This window comes from Nicotiana tabacum, chromosome 4 (genome assembly GCF_000715075.1).
Source record: "Nicotiana tabacum cultivar K326 chromosome 4, ASM71507v2, whole genome shotgun sequence".
NCBI classification, from domain to species: Eukaryota; Viridiplantae; Streptophyta; class Magnoliopsida; order Solanales; family Solanaceae; genus Nicotiana; species Nicotiana tabacum.
Genome location: NC_134083.1, coordinates 46,890,990 through 46,904,493, shown reverse-complemented (window position 1 = coordinate 46,904,493; position 13,504 = coordinate 46,890,990). Strand labels below are relative to the sequence as shown.

Below are 13,504 nucleotides of genomic sequence, written 5' to 3'. Positions count from 1 at the left end.
ACAATTGCAGCTCACTTATTTGTAATGTCCAACACAATAATATAGCACATGATGAAGTCCTTGTGAGAACAATACGTGACTTTCTTAGATTGACTTCAAAATCATTATTTCGATATGGAGAAAACCCAAAAAGATCACAATTTGAAAATCATGCTAGAGATACCGAAAGTTACTAGATTTGAGTTGTTGAATTATTTAGGTGATGTTTGTTTCAGTTTTTGCAAACCTTGAGATAGAAAAAACTTAATTTTATTTTTTACAAAAAAAAATTTGTTTGATGGATTTTTTATTTATTTTTTTATCCGCAAAGAAAACGTAATTTTTAAGGAAATTTAAAAGTTTCCAAATTCAGTTTTACGAAAGCTCAATTTTGAAACTAGAGATTTATAAGATTAGCAAACATGGATTTAACTCAACCAAAAACTAACATTAATACCATGTTAAGAAAAATGAACACTAGTCCAACTCAACACCGAACGTGAGCTGATGAAGTGAAGATTGTGTAAAATTATAACACATACCATCAACCTTAATGGGATACTAACCACTTTAGCTACAGACTTATCTAAGTAATTAAGGCGTCATAAGATAATTTAAATACTGCCTTGAGGTATGTAAACGTTATGATATAATAGCGCAGTGAGCAATTTCAGTGTTTAAAATATCGTCTGGTCTAATATGATTGCCTATCCAAGCGTTAATTTGACAACTTTTTTTCACGACATTGTAGAAAATTATTGTGTGTTATTTAAATCCAAACTTTCGATTTTCAAAGACACCTACTGCACCTAGTAAATTTCTTTCATGCAAAGATTTTAATACAAATTCGGGAGCGTCGTAATAGGGAGAAACACGTGCAATGTTCCATTTAAAAAGTAAATCTTAGAAGGAAAATTGACTAATACTGGGATCAACAGTTCCCTTAAAGAAAACACATAATTTGTTCTCACAGCTGGTTTTTGCACAATTTTCAATCTCATAAATAAATCTTGCATGCTGACTGAATAAAGATGAATATTTGTTTTCAAATATGACTACCCTATACTGTCTTCATCTTCAGAGAAAATAGAGGGATTGGTGGTGCTAATTAACGAGACATCAGTAACCATATCTTCAACTCTAAATCATAGACAAAAGAAGGAATAGCAGATTTTTCTACTATGTAAGAAAGGTTTAAGGACGAGCATTTTCGTGGCAAAAAAATGGATTATAATATGCCTTTCATGTTGGGCAATGGTGCTCAGCTGCAATTTACTTCAACGGCAAGTTTCTTTACTGTACTTGGACACAATTGCATGTTAAAGTTCCCACTGGACATTTCTAATGCACATTCATTTTGGTTCAGGCAAACCTGTAAAACATAAATAACTAAATGAGTTGTCACATGCTAGTTCAAGATAAGAGCTCAGAAATCGCTCGTCAACTTAAGCTATCACTTATGTTACTTTCTGGTATAGTTTATTGTTCAAGGCCTTTGTTCCTTTTGTTCAACCTAGAAAAGTAATGATTCGCGTAAAGGGGCTTATCAGATATTTACCTTTTCGACCAGTGCTGCAGAATTTGGATCATGGCAGTCTCCTTGCATGTAGGAGCCACATGTGCCAGTAGGATTTCCAAAACTGGCAAATTTGACAGCAGAAATGTGAGTATTTGTGGGACACTTCAACCTTAGAGTTGCCCTGTTTTCATCATTCTTAATTTCACTTCCTTGCAGATATTCAACATCAAAGGATGGGTGGTCCTCTGAAAGATGACCACAAGCTCCAGAGACCTTTCGCCTTGAGAATCTAATTTGAGAAGGATCTCCACCAGTCTCCTCAAAGATCACCAAGATATTTCCTGATGGCTTGAACCAAGATCGTGGCACATGATACCTAATTAACAAACGAAATCTGAGAATTTCTACTTAGAAAACATGGATGTACTTAAAAAGAGCAAAAAACCAACTAACATTAAGGCATGCAAATTGATGATTTACTACTTCGAACACTACTGGTTCTATCCAGAGGCGGATCTAGGATATAGGTTCCTGCAACGACCTCGAGGAAATTTTCAATAGTAACTGGGTTCACATTCAAACTTATAGATATTTAGTAAATTTTTCGAACACATTTACACTGTTTGGACAAAATCTACTGGGTGAACCCGTAGGTCAGGAGGTGGATCCGCCCTTGGTTCTATCGACAGCTGGAAACAAAGAAGTGCTCTTTTAGCAACTAAATAGGAGTTTTAAACTTTTTAGGAATTCATGCAAAAAGCATTATGGACAGAGTTCGAGATAATTAAAGTAGCACTCATGCTACTCATACTGTTCAGGCATGCATCTGGTCTTACCATCTCTGTGTAGGTTCTCCACAGCCAGTGTCACATTTATCAGGGTTAAATTTGCCTCTGTAGTCACATTGAGTAATACACTTCTCAAGTTTAGAACTTTTCCTCGGCCAATATCTGCCAATTTCTTGTCCATTCAACCAAGCCAGTCCTTTTCCCATATGAATCATATCAAGTGCAACAGGTTCGTCACCAGGAGGTGCATCTACTACTGCCTGGAATATAGCAGAAAAGTACCAGCTGTGATGAGAAAGTTGGAAGGGGTACAACAACTTCAGAAACAACTAGATATAGGTTCAATGTAACACATTATTTCCTTCTTACCTTATACCATGTGAGGGGCTTTTGCTTTGGTGGCTCTGAAGTCAGAGCCCAGATTTTATTGTTCAAGCCACCTGACTCGTGTATCCTCAAATATTCTCCGTGCAATCCAACCTAGAAGTATATTATAACTGTTTAAATGAGCAATCAAGGTTCCCAATATTCCAAACAAAATATAGTAGTGAATGAAGTTGGTTTCGCGGTACTGAGCTGCACATGAGCAACACCAAGATATATTAAATGTGAATCACAATACGGAGAGAAAGTTTGAGTTGAGGCAATGAAACACCACATGGATCATGGACTGATAAGTAGTTGAGATACTTCAAGAGAAGATCTCTAGATAAGAATAATTATTGATAAGACATAAACAAAACTTGATATCAAGCCTTTTTTTTTGTACTAACTTGATATCAAACCATTCCAGACCCAATTGAGCTTGTCCAATTGATACTCAGTATAACTGCATTACACAAGAGATATATTCCATCTTTCCCAATTTTTCATCACCTGCTTCTCATTTTACTTCAATATTTGTTGGGCTCTTTTCTCTTGATGGCAAAAGTCTTTCTTTCTTCATGTATTCAAATTATATGGCATAATACAAAGTCATATTACTTTTTCCCAGGTGATCTTTATTAACAGATGAGCCCTTGTTTTACAGCTCCAACACAGTAATCTACTGAAAAGAAAATTTCCCTTAATTTACGCAGTAATCAAACAGGGTCAACTAAGGTCCTGTAAAGGGACTTCTGGATTTGTTATTTATTATGAGAAATACTTGATAAGTAGTAATCAGGAATGAATGTGTTTTATTTCAAAATCGCCATATCCTTCAATTAAGGCTATAAATCCATAGGTCCGTGTAAAACTTAGCTACCATATCGTTTTTCATTTATTAGTATAGTGAATTCCCCGGGACACTATTGAGTTGGTTGATTTGCAAGTTTTAGAATGAAGACATAATTGTTAACTAGATATCGGACAAACACAAAAACAATCAAAGAATCATCACTAAGACTAACAACACATGGGCCTTGTACAAATTAGAAGAAATCACACGCTTAAGGCCAAAGGCGGAGCTAGGATTTCAACTTTATGGGTTCTAAATTTTAAAACGACTTCAAGTGGGGTTCTAAATTCAATATTTGTATATATTTAATTAACTATTTAACGCAAAATTTACTGTTTGAGCAAAAGTTACTGGGTTCGGCCAAACCCGAATAGGGGCTTCTATCTCCGCCCCTGCTTAAGGCCCCTATAACTGAAGGCTCACATAGTCGCACTGTGGAACTGACCTATTAGCCATTTGAGTAGAAAGGAAACAAATGGTTCCTCTATACAGACAATGTGGGACAACCTCTCCAGAATTATTGCAAAACCAATGGACTTCTGGCTTCTAGTCTAGCCATATATCAGGTCTCATCTCACTCAAAAACCTACCCTAAATTGTTGACAGGTAAGACCTAAGCATCATGAAAAAATATTTCTACATATGTATCCATTATGGGATAAGGCTACATTAGTACAATGTCCTACAAGCAAAGCTTTGACGTTCTCATCAGGCTCCATTACCAATAGAAGAGTCTAAGGTATGAGAAGATGGTGTTAGCTCCATATATGACCATATTTGTTTGTTGAGGAATGAGGTATTATAGTTGTAGAAAACTTCTTTGCTTACATTTTTCATTTGATTCTTTTGTGCAGTGTTGCTGCCTTTAGGTTCATGCTATTAATACACAAAAGGAATACTATTAACGTGTCCTTTCTGCCAAATGCATCGCATGATCCTCATCCCACCCTCTCAAAAGACAAAACAGGTAATAGAACAAGCTCCCATTTTGACAATGTCAATGCCCTGCCATGATTAATAGTGGCTTTCCCAAATACTGGAAGAGGGTGCATAATATTTTCAACTCTGTGCAGACCTTAAAAGGAGGAATACATGCTTCCTAGATTGACAATGATGGAAGCTGGAGTGCAAATTTAACTGAAGGGAAAAGGCAATACCTTATAGGTCCAAGTACTCGCAGACAAGTCCACAATCCCACTCTTGAACCCTTCAACTTTGACACTTGTTGGACCAGCTCCAATCCATTCATAAAAAGATCCAGCAGTCTTCAAAGAAAAAACCAAGTTACTAGGATTCCTAGACTAAGGAAAAACATTTAGAATAAATAAGAGTTATGCAATATTTGAAGTGTATTGGTCTCTTTCAACATCCCAATAACTGCAGCAAGAGTACTATGTGAGCGTTTGCAGAGTTCCAAAATGCACAAGTTATCATAACTCTTTTTTTGCAGAGAATTGCTGAACATTATCCATCATTATAGATAAAAAAAATTCTTTCACAGTCTTTTATTTGAAAGAGTAAGGATGGTTCATTTTCACTCCTCACCAAAGAAAATGCTGGAATTGCCTGATCTTGGCATAATGAATTCATGTTATGAATCATAACCCTAAGAATTGAAGCTATTATAACCATATATTCCTTGGAAATTGATTAAAATGAAAAAAATAAGAAAACATGCAAGCAAGACATTCAAATGGAGGCAATAAGTTGGCATTGCATCATAATTTTATTGAAAGACTCTGCTAGGAAGCTCATGTATAACATAGATGTAAGAAACTGGTGGCCAAAAATAATCTATTTGATCTTTTTTTTTTTTTTTTTTTTTTTACAAAAGCTGGAAAAATTGGAAAACCTAAAAATTACACTTGTTCAATAAAATGATCACTCCCAATTATAATGCAACTTGGGCTCCCAGGGGATGCATCCAGTCACCACATTATGCAAAGATGAATATAGTTGTAGCCACTTACTTGTAGGCCCACAGTCATGCTTAACAAGGCAATGTCATTCTTCCCTGCCTTGAGAACAATAGGAGTTCCAAACTTGAAGTGTGGCACTGTGCCATTTCCAGATGCACTGGCTAAAGAGCAATACGCACAAATGAACAAAATTGCTTAAGGTTCATGTGCACTTTATACAAAAAGGAATATATTATTTCTAGGCAAAAGAAATTTATATACAAAGGGGTTTCCTTTTTTTCTTTTGGTGTAATTTCCCTAACGTGCAAGTAGGCATATAGCATACAGACCTTGAAGAACATGATTGATGAAGACATGCATAGCATGACCCTTTGATTCAACAAAAAGCATTGCACTGCTTCTGTTTTGTAGGAACTCCTCCTCATCATTAACAAATATACTGCCAATAATAAAGAAAAAAAATAATGAGTGTATGTTTATAGAAACGTTTTCAAAATGCAATGTTACAATTTCTCAACTTTTGTCAGATAGAAAGCAAACAAGCGTTTTTCTCCTCCCATGAAAGTTCCTTACCACCTTCTATCCCATTAGTGTTAAGAAAACTGAATGCACCCAATGCTTACCCAAAATTGGCAGACCAATAAGTGACTTCTTAAACTAGTTCGAGGATAAATATTCCAAAATACATAAATAATTGGTTAATCACTCAGCAAAAGGTTAACAAAAATAGTATGTTTCGGACATTCAGTTAAATTTCTTTCCTTCAAGAATTTATGACATGATAGATTGAGCAATTATTATTGATTTCATGTTTCGGAAACCAAAGAGAGGGAGGAAAATGGCATCCATCCACGCATATAGCTGTAGTACATCCATGTAGACGAAGTATTTTCATATTGGTTAAATGCATGTGTTTAGGTAAAATGTTATCAACCTCAGAGTGAGACCAACCTTGTTGTATACCAGAGGTAGTCCGTAGTGTCTTTTGTGGTGTTAATGTGATCTACAAAACCGTTTTTAGTGAAATCAGTAACTCCCCATACTCCAGCTGTTTCCTTGAAGACTTCCCACTGAAGAGCTTTGATGTCTCTCTTTGGTGATCTTACAGTGGGATGCAAATCTAGGGGTTCCATGTTGACTATAGAGGTTTGACATCCGACCTGCAAACAGGAGGAATTGCACAAGGTATGATTGTATTATGAACAAGTAAATACATTCTGAAATGTGATTTATCTTAAAACTAATATATAATAACTTTGAATTTTCATCTGGATTCACTGGGTTATAACATCTTATTAGAAAAGCCTTTATATTCATTTGTTTTATTTTGACCCAGCACAATTATTTAAATGTGGAATGTGTTCCCTTTCATGAACAATATAACCTTGATAGCAAAGGTCTCTTCTTCCAGAAGTAATTCACCAGCAAGTTTTTTCTTTTGCAGCGACTGTAGAAGAGGCCTTAGAACCACTATGAAATGACCTCTCCTCCAAGGTCATTTATCTATTCTTTAGTTCCATGCCAATAGCTTGTTAAAGGTGTGTTGACAATTGAAGCTTTGTTACATTAACTACGAAGCTAAAATAATGACTTTTTCAATATTTCAGAGACAAATAATTATAATCATTACCTTTTTTAGCTGATATTTGTTAAAACAGACACTATACCTTTGCTGTGTTGAATACTACATTTTTGCAGTCCGGCAAAATGCTAACAGACCATGCTGGCAGTTGGTATGATATATTCCGGAACTGTACCACCTTGTCATCTTTATCATCCATATTGGAAAGAAAGGCAGCACAAGCTCCTGAAGCATCTTCATAAACATCAGCCTGAAGAACCAATGAACAAAAGAACAGATTCAGATAGAGTGCAAAATACTTAGTCTTATCATAGAAAAAACAATTAGAACCCGCTGCCACTAGTATCATGGTCCTTAGTTCAAAACACAAGCTTATGGAAGAGGATAAAGAAGAAGAGGACATAGTCTAGTCAGCTAAGTCGGAGGAAAAGGCATTCCAAATCAATATGGGAATGAAAATGCTAGTTTAGGTTCAGATGGTTTGGCCGCCTATTCAAATCCAGAACAATAGGTGTACCATATTTTATTTTGGAATACTTCATTAAAAAAAGAGCATCTATTAAGTCCCTGAAGCATTTTGGAGCCAGAATTTTTAAGTGGTTTTCTGTCACTTAGAATCTGATGAACATAGTTCAGCAGTATTATTAGAAGCTATAAGCCCAGAATTTAGGGCGTGAAGCATGTATGAAGACTTTATGAAGTAACAATTCCACCAATTCTTGTAGCTTGTAGAAGGCAGTGTGCATTAACTTCAGGTTCTACTTATAGAAAAATATATGCAGAACAGAAATAGAATTAAATGAAGGAGCAAATGAAAATAAAACTCGGAACTACTCAATACTCTGAAGCTTGAGGAGTACCATCAGAAATGGAAGAGAAGTTACCTCTTGTAGAGAACCTAGTGAAAGAAGAGTCGGATCATTGTTCAGCAGAGCATGCTCACACAACTTTATGACTTTATGAAGTTCTTTAAGGTGACCCCATTTTGGAAATCTTGCTAGACCTGGAAGCCATATTACACAAGATTGGTACTATGTTTCAATTAAACATGTTAGAACTTGTGTTTACAAAGCTATTTATTTAATATAGACAAATTTATTCCTTTAGCAACAGAGAGAGGTAGGATGACCATATTCGTCAATTGGTGCATCATAGTCGTAGCTTGTGGTAATGAAAGGGCCACCTGCCGTCCGGCCAAAGTTTGTCCCACCATGGTACTATGAATAAAATAACTTATTGTGAAAATGCATGATATGGAAAATCCCTCAACAAAATGTTGTAGCCAATTGTATAAGCTATATCAAACTAAAGAAGAACTGATTTACTTAAAAGCTAATATCGGGTTACAAAATAGTAAGAATACCATGTAATAATTCATCACACTTCCTCCTTTTTGGAAAAAAGGAGCAACAGAATAAGCAACATCTTCTGGAGGCCTGTGAGGATCTCTGGCCCCAAATGTTTTGAACCTGAAAATTTTATGTTCAGTTTGATATTACACCTTCAGAATTGACTACACTTCATCACTGCCTCTCTAATAGGCCAGAATTCACCACAACATGTCTTTTTCTACTCATAAATTGAAAATTTGAAATGCACATCTTTTGAATGGAATGAAAGAGACGGTAATCTCAAAAAAGAAGAGTTGAGGAAAGATTTCATGCCACAATACTGTCAAATGTAACTATACATTCTACTAAAGAAATGAAATAAATGCATGAGTATGGAAGTTAGCTTTTATACACAAAACAGAGAAATAGAGAACGTGAACTCATACCATCCTGGCCAGTTTTCTGTCCAAATTTTGGGCTTGTTTGGAGAGATTGGTTTAAATTGGTCACAGTAAAATGAATTGCATGTGTCAATCTGCAAAGGATAAATAAGTATTGACAAGCTGATTTGAACCGAAATTCCCAAGAAACATGCTAGGAAATCAAATTTACTTATGGCTAAGCTGCTTAAATAATAACGATTCAGGCTTACCCAAAGGTAGGAGAGCAAGTGTTTAATTGATAGACAAACTTAAACCCATAAAGTTATCTTATTTGATACATCTACTTTTACTGCCTCCAAGCCCTCCGACAACAGCTTTGTTTTCTTGGAGTGTGTGGATGGATAAAACCAGAATCAAAGAAACCGTAATTTCACAGAAGATTACAAGAGTACACCAACCAAAGTGATTTGACAAGAAAAACTATTCACCCTGTCAATTATAAAGCATTCATCTAGACACTTTGAATCTACAATTAGCTGGATAAAAGCTTCACTGGACTTTGTTACACAGATGCATATGGACTTGGAGCATCAAACTTATTCGGTAAACCTGACATCTTAGCTGAGAAGAGTAAAAAGGACCATTTCAGAGCATGGAAACAAGTGCTCACCACAGGATCAGGAGCATCATACTGCTGGCACATTATCCAAGGTACACCAGTATCTTGAGAAAGAGCCATTCTAGCAGCCCAAAAGGCATACCTTTTCCCTCCTTCTCCATATGCTGTTTCGTAGTTGCCATACTCATTTTCTACCTGCAACAAAAGATTCTGAGCTGGTCAACGAGATGCAGTGACAAAAGGAAGGTCAACAAGCATAATCTCATCAAAAAGCCCAAAGCTAGTTGCAAAAGATTAGTCCTGCAATTGCATACCTTTTCTGAAGGTTCTACTAGCAAGTTAGTACAAGATAAGTACAAGGCTCAATGGATAAGTGGATCTGCAGTTCGCATATCTTTATTATGTTTCCAAATAATTCTCTGAAGGAATATCAGAGAAATAAATTGATATAGAAGTTGGGTAAAATCATTTTGGAAGCAAAGCAGATTAGAAGATGAACCAACAAATTATTTTGATGATTCTAGAAGAAACAAAGCTACATATTCAAATACAAGGATCAAAACTTAAATTAGGATGTAGCTAGAAGCAAAACTGAAGATGAAAAAGGTTTTTGCCCAAGGTGACTTTCAGACTTCTAACTTGCCTGTGCCAAGATGATAGGACCTCCTTGAGATGCAAAAAGCCTCTCTTGCTTCATTAAGTTCACAATATATGTCATGAATTTCTGCATGTAATGCTGAAATACCAAGCAGCAGATTGGTCAAAAGGAATCCTTCTACGAAAATAATTCAAAATTGGTTTAACAGCTAGAGTCGACATTCATGAGATGGTTTTGTTATAGGCTAACCTTGAAAGGTTCGCTATCAGTTCGAAAGGTGGTACCAGGAACATAATGCAGCCACACAGGAAGTCCACTGCATGATTTAATGATCTGTTAGGATTTCTTCCGAGCACTTTAATACTTCACGGAGATGTAATTAAACCATGCAAACAAGGCATCCAAAATTTCACAAAAATATGGTATACATTGTCAAGAAAGTCCCCTATTTACTTTCTCCCATGAAGCTCTGCACAGGAGGTGCTTGGTACCAAAATAAATATAAATTTAGTGCTACATGAATGTGTCAAAACATGAACGGGAATATACCCATAGTTCCATTCTGCTGCAACAAATGGTCCAATCCGAAGAATCATATGCATTCCAGCCTGCTGAACGATCTTGCAAAATTTGACTAGATCATACCTTCCTCCAAAGTAATACTAAAATTTTCTTGCAAGAAAGAATAAATATCAGTTCTATCCCCTCTCAAAATAACTTCAGATTTTGATAAACCATCAATTTTTAACTGAATCTGTATTACATTGTCCGGAGAAAGTTCATGACCATTCCAAAAAACATATGTTTCTATAACATCCACCCCTCCTTCTTTTGCCAATTGAACCAGACCAGGCCACATCTGTTAAATTTGCGATAGAGCATAGAAAATCAGAACCATGGGAATAACTACTTTGCATTAACTAGACAAATAACTATTAGAAGAATTTATGTTATATACATCATCAGTGTAATTTAACACATTATAGCAGGTTACTTACCAATCAATGTTATTAAACAGAGTTACCTGCAATTACTCACTGACTTGATTGCATAAATATTATTTATGCCCGGTGCATATAACTTAAAACTCTTATGCATAGAAAAAGAGCACAAAATACTTCACTAATACTATGCTAGTGAAATAGTATAGTTATAGTGGGACTCACAGCAGGTACACTGCGAGGGTAGTGAATGGAAGCAGAGATGAGCAACTTCCTCTGGCCATTAATGATCAATGAGCGTCGATCGTAAGTTACAATATTACCATTAATAGTAATATTAGCAGCATTTACAGCTGCTAACGACAATGACATTGCTGTTATACATATTGCCGTCGACACGAGGAAAACGAACAGGAAGTTAGATGAGAAATGACTCATCGTCTTCATTACTCCGGCGTCTATAGGCCACTGCCGGAAATCTAGCTGAGCTACTAGCTAGTGCTATCAGTATTCAGCAACCGGAGAGGCTTGGCATTTACGAGTAATTTACCGGTGTCCGTACACCGGAGCAATCGCCGGAATAAAGAAAATGGAAGATGCGGCTGAAAGAAGCAGAAATCAGGTTTAAATAGGCGTGCGCAAGTATGTTTGAATAGATTTTGTGGAACTGTGCATTTAACTTTCCCAACTGCAACATTAGGATATTTTTTTTAAATAGTGCGCACAACCTCATGTGCGTAGTGTACAGCATCCTTTGTAATTGTTTAATACTAGCGTCATAAACAACATTAACCGTCATTTCGGCCAAATCTGGTAAACGAAGTTCTTACTGCTTACAATTCTTGCTGTCCTAAAAAGTACCACTACTAACTACTCTCGTTTAAAGGCTGTCTAATAAAAGACTATCTTGAATTTGTAACATGTGATTAAGGTCTTTATTGGTAACTATTCCCTACATCTCATTTATAAGTCACTACATACTCTTATTAGTTTTTTTAACTCACTCTAATGATATATTTTTATAGCTATAAACATTCATAATATATCTCAGATTACACGTTTCAAGCAAAATTTTATTTTCCTTAAACTTCATGCCAACTCAAACATATGCATAAAAATATTTGCCTCCAGGAGAAATCCTAGAATTCCGTCTGTTTTCTGGGTTTGAAAAAGTGTGAATTTTCAAGAACGAGAATCATATGATATGTTGGGAATCTCTTATGATAATCATTCACGCTTGAAACGTATCTTAATATGCCTGAAAGTTGGATAGGATGGCCCTTACGTAAGGATTATATTGCCCTTATTTTTTATGAAATACAAGATTGAAATGGAAGAAATAACTAAGTATAATAGCAGAAAGTAAAATCGCTACAAACTTGTCTATATATTCTTTTATGTTCTTTTTATCCACTTCCTCTTCTTGGCATTTCATGAATATCACGTGTATATAGAGTTATAATACAGGTTATCAAACTTTATCTATTGTAGTTCATTAAAAAAATTGTATAATGTCGCACTCATAATTTACAGAGTTAAATTAATCAAATATTAGATACTCCAAAAATTAACTTATGAGGTAAGAATTATCTAAATATAAAAAGATCATAACTCATACAAGTGCGTAAAGAACAATTCTTAAATTGCACTATTACTTAAAGCTGCATTTTTTAAAAACTTCGAGCATTACAATTTAAAAACAATGACCAAGAAATGAAAAGTTTCATATCCATGTTCATAATTTCAAGTTCAAAAATAGTTTTATATTTTTAAAGGAAAATCTAACCACAACAGTTTTAACAAGACATTAGATGCACCATTTCTACACCGGATCTACAATTTGAAAAAGGTAACTAATACTCTTATACTCGTACAAGGTGTAAAAAATATCGTACTCCCTCCATTTCTTTTTCAAATGATATTGCTTAACTTTGTTCGAATTTTAAAAAGATATAAGGAATTGTGACACACAAATTAAATATATAACATACAAAAAAATACAATTTGTAGTTCTAAACATATCAGATCGTTTTTATAAGAGAGTATAAGGATAAAATTGAAATGTTGTTAAGATATAGAAGAACAATAAGGCTCAAAATATAAAAGATATTTACGTGTTGTTGGAATGGACTAAAAGAAAGAATGTCATGTCATAGTGAAACTGGTTGGATACTCCGTCTGATCCAAAATAAATGTCGTTTTAGCGTTCAAAATAAGTATCCCAAGAAAATCAAGAAGATATAACAATGAGTGTGTCAAATCCTTAAAGGGTGAGTGTTCTTTATTTTGGACCGAAATGAATAATATTTTAAAAGAGTAATCAAACGGAATAACTAGACACGAGTTACAATTCTTGAAGATACATATTAGCAGTGTTTTAAAAGGTGAGGGTGTGAAGACGGACGTTTTACTTAATATGGGGCGAGGTAAAAGTCTCGAGACACAGGGTATAAGCCCCACAAATCTCTAATTTTTTAATTTATGAATTAATAATATATCATTATAACACAATAAAAATATAAACGATACATTATAAGTTCAAGAAAATTAAAAAGAATTAAAGAAACTCATATAAAATAAAATATTTTGTATGTTTTAGAAGTATAAATAATATAATATTGTTAAA

The 13,504-nt window shown here is 34.9% G+C and overlaps 1 protein-coding gene across 4 annotated transcripts; it reads right to left on the bottom strand.

Annotated features, from left to right (window-relative positions):
* Positions 1–882: 882 nt before the first annotated feature.
* LOC107802676 (beta-galactosidase 10-like) lies at positions 883–11,615 on the bottom strand. 4 transcript variants are annotated; one of them, XM_016626213.2, is made up of 19 exons: positions 11,104–11,615; positions 10,701–10,796; positions 10,487–10,599; positions 10,187–10,253; positions 9,983–10,075; positions 9,391–9,534; positions 8,784–8,872; positions 8,370–8,475; positions 8,136–8,223; positions 7,891–8,009; positions 7,092–7,256; positions 6,376–6,584; positions 5,754–5,863; positions 5,476–5,585; positions 4,663–4,770; positions 2,656–2,766; positions 2,335–2,546; positions 1,538–1,874; positions 883–1,351 (listed from the first exon to the last, which is right to left on the bottom strand). In XM_016626213.2, the coding sequence occupies exons 1-19, from the start codon at positions 11,323–11,325 to the stop codon at positions 1,241–1,243; spliced, it is 2,610 nt and encodes an 869-aa protein (XP_016481699.2). In that variant the 5' UTR covers positions 11,326–11,615; the 3' UTR covers positions 883–1,240. The 4 variants fall into 4 exon arrangements, with proteins under 4 accessions (XP_016481699.2, XP_075107896.1, XP_075107895.1 ...); XM_075251795.1 differs by having other exon boundaries at positions 883–1,368; positions 9,391–9,530; positions 9,979–10,075; positions 11,104–11,564; XM_075251794.1 differs by having other exon boundaries at positions 9,391–9,530; positions 9,979–10,075; positions 11,104–11,564.
* Positions 11,616–13,504: the final 1,889 nt, after the last annotated feature.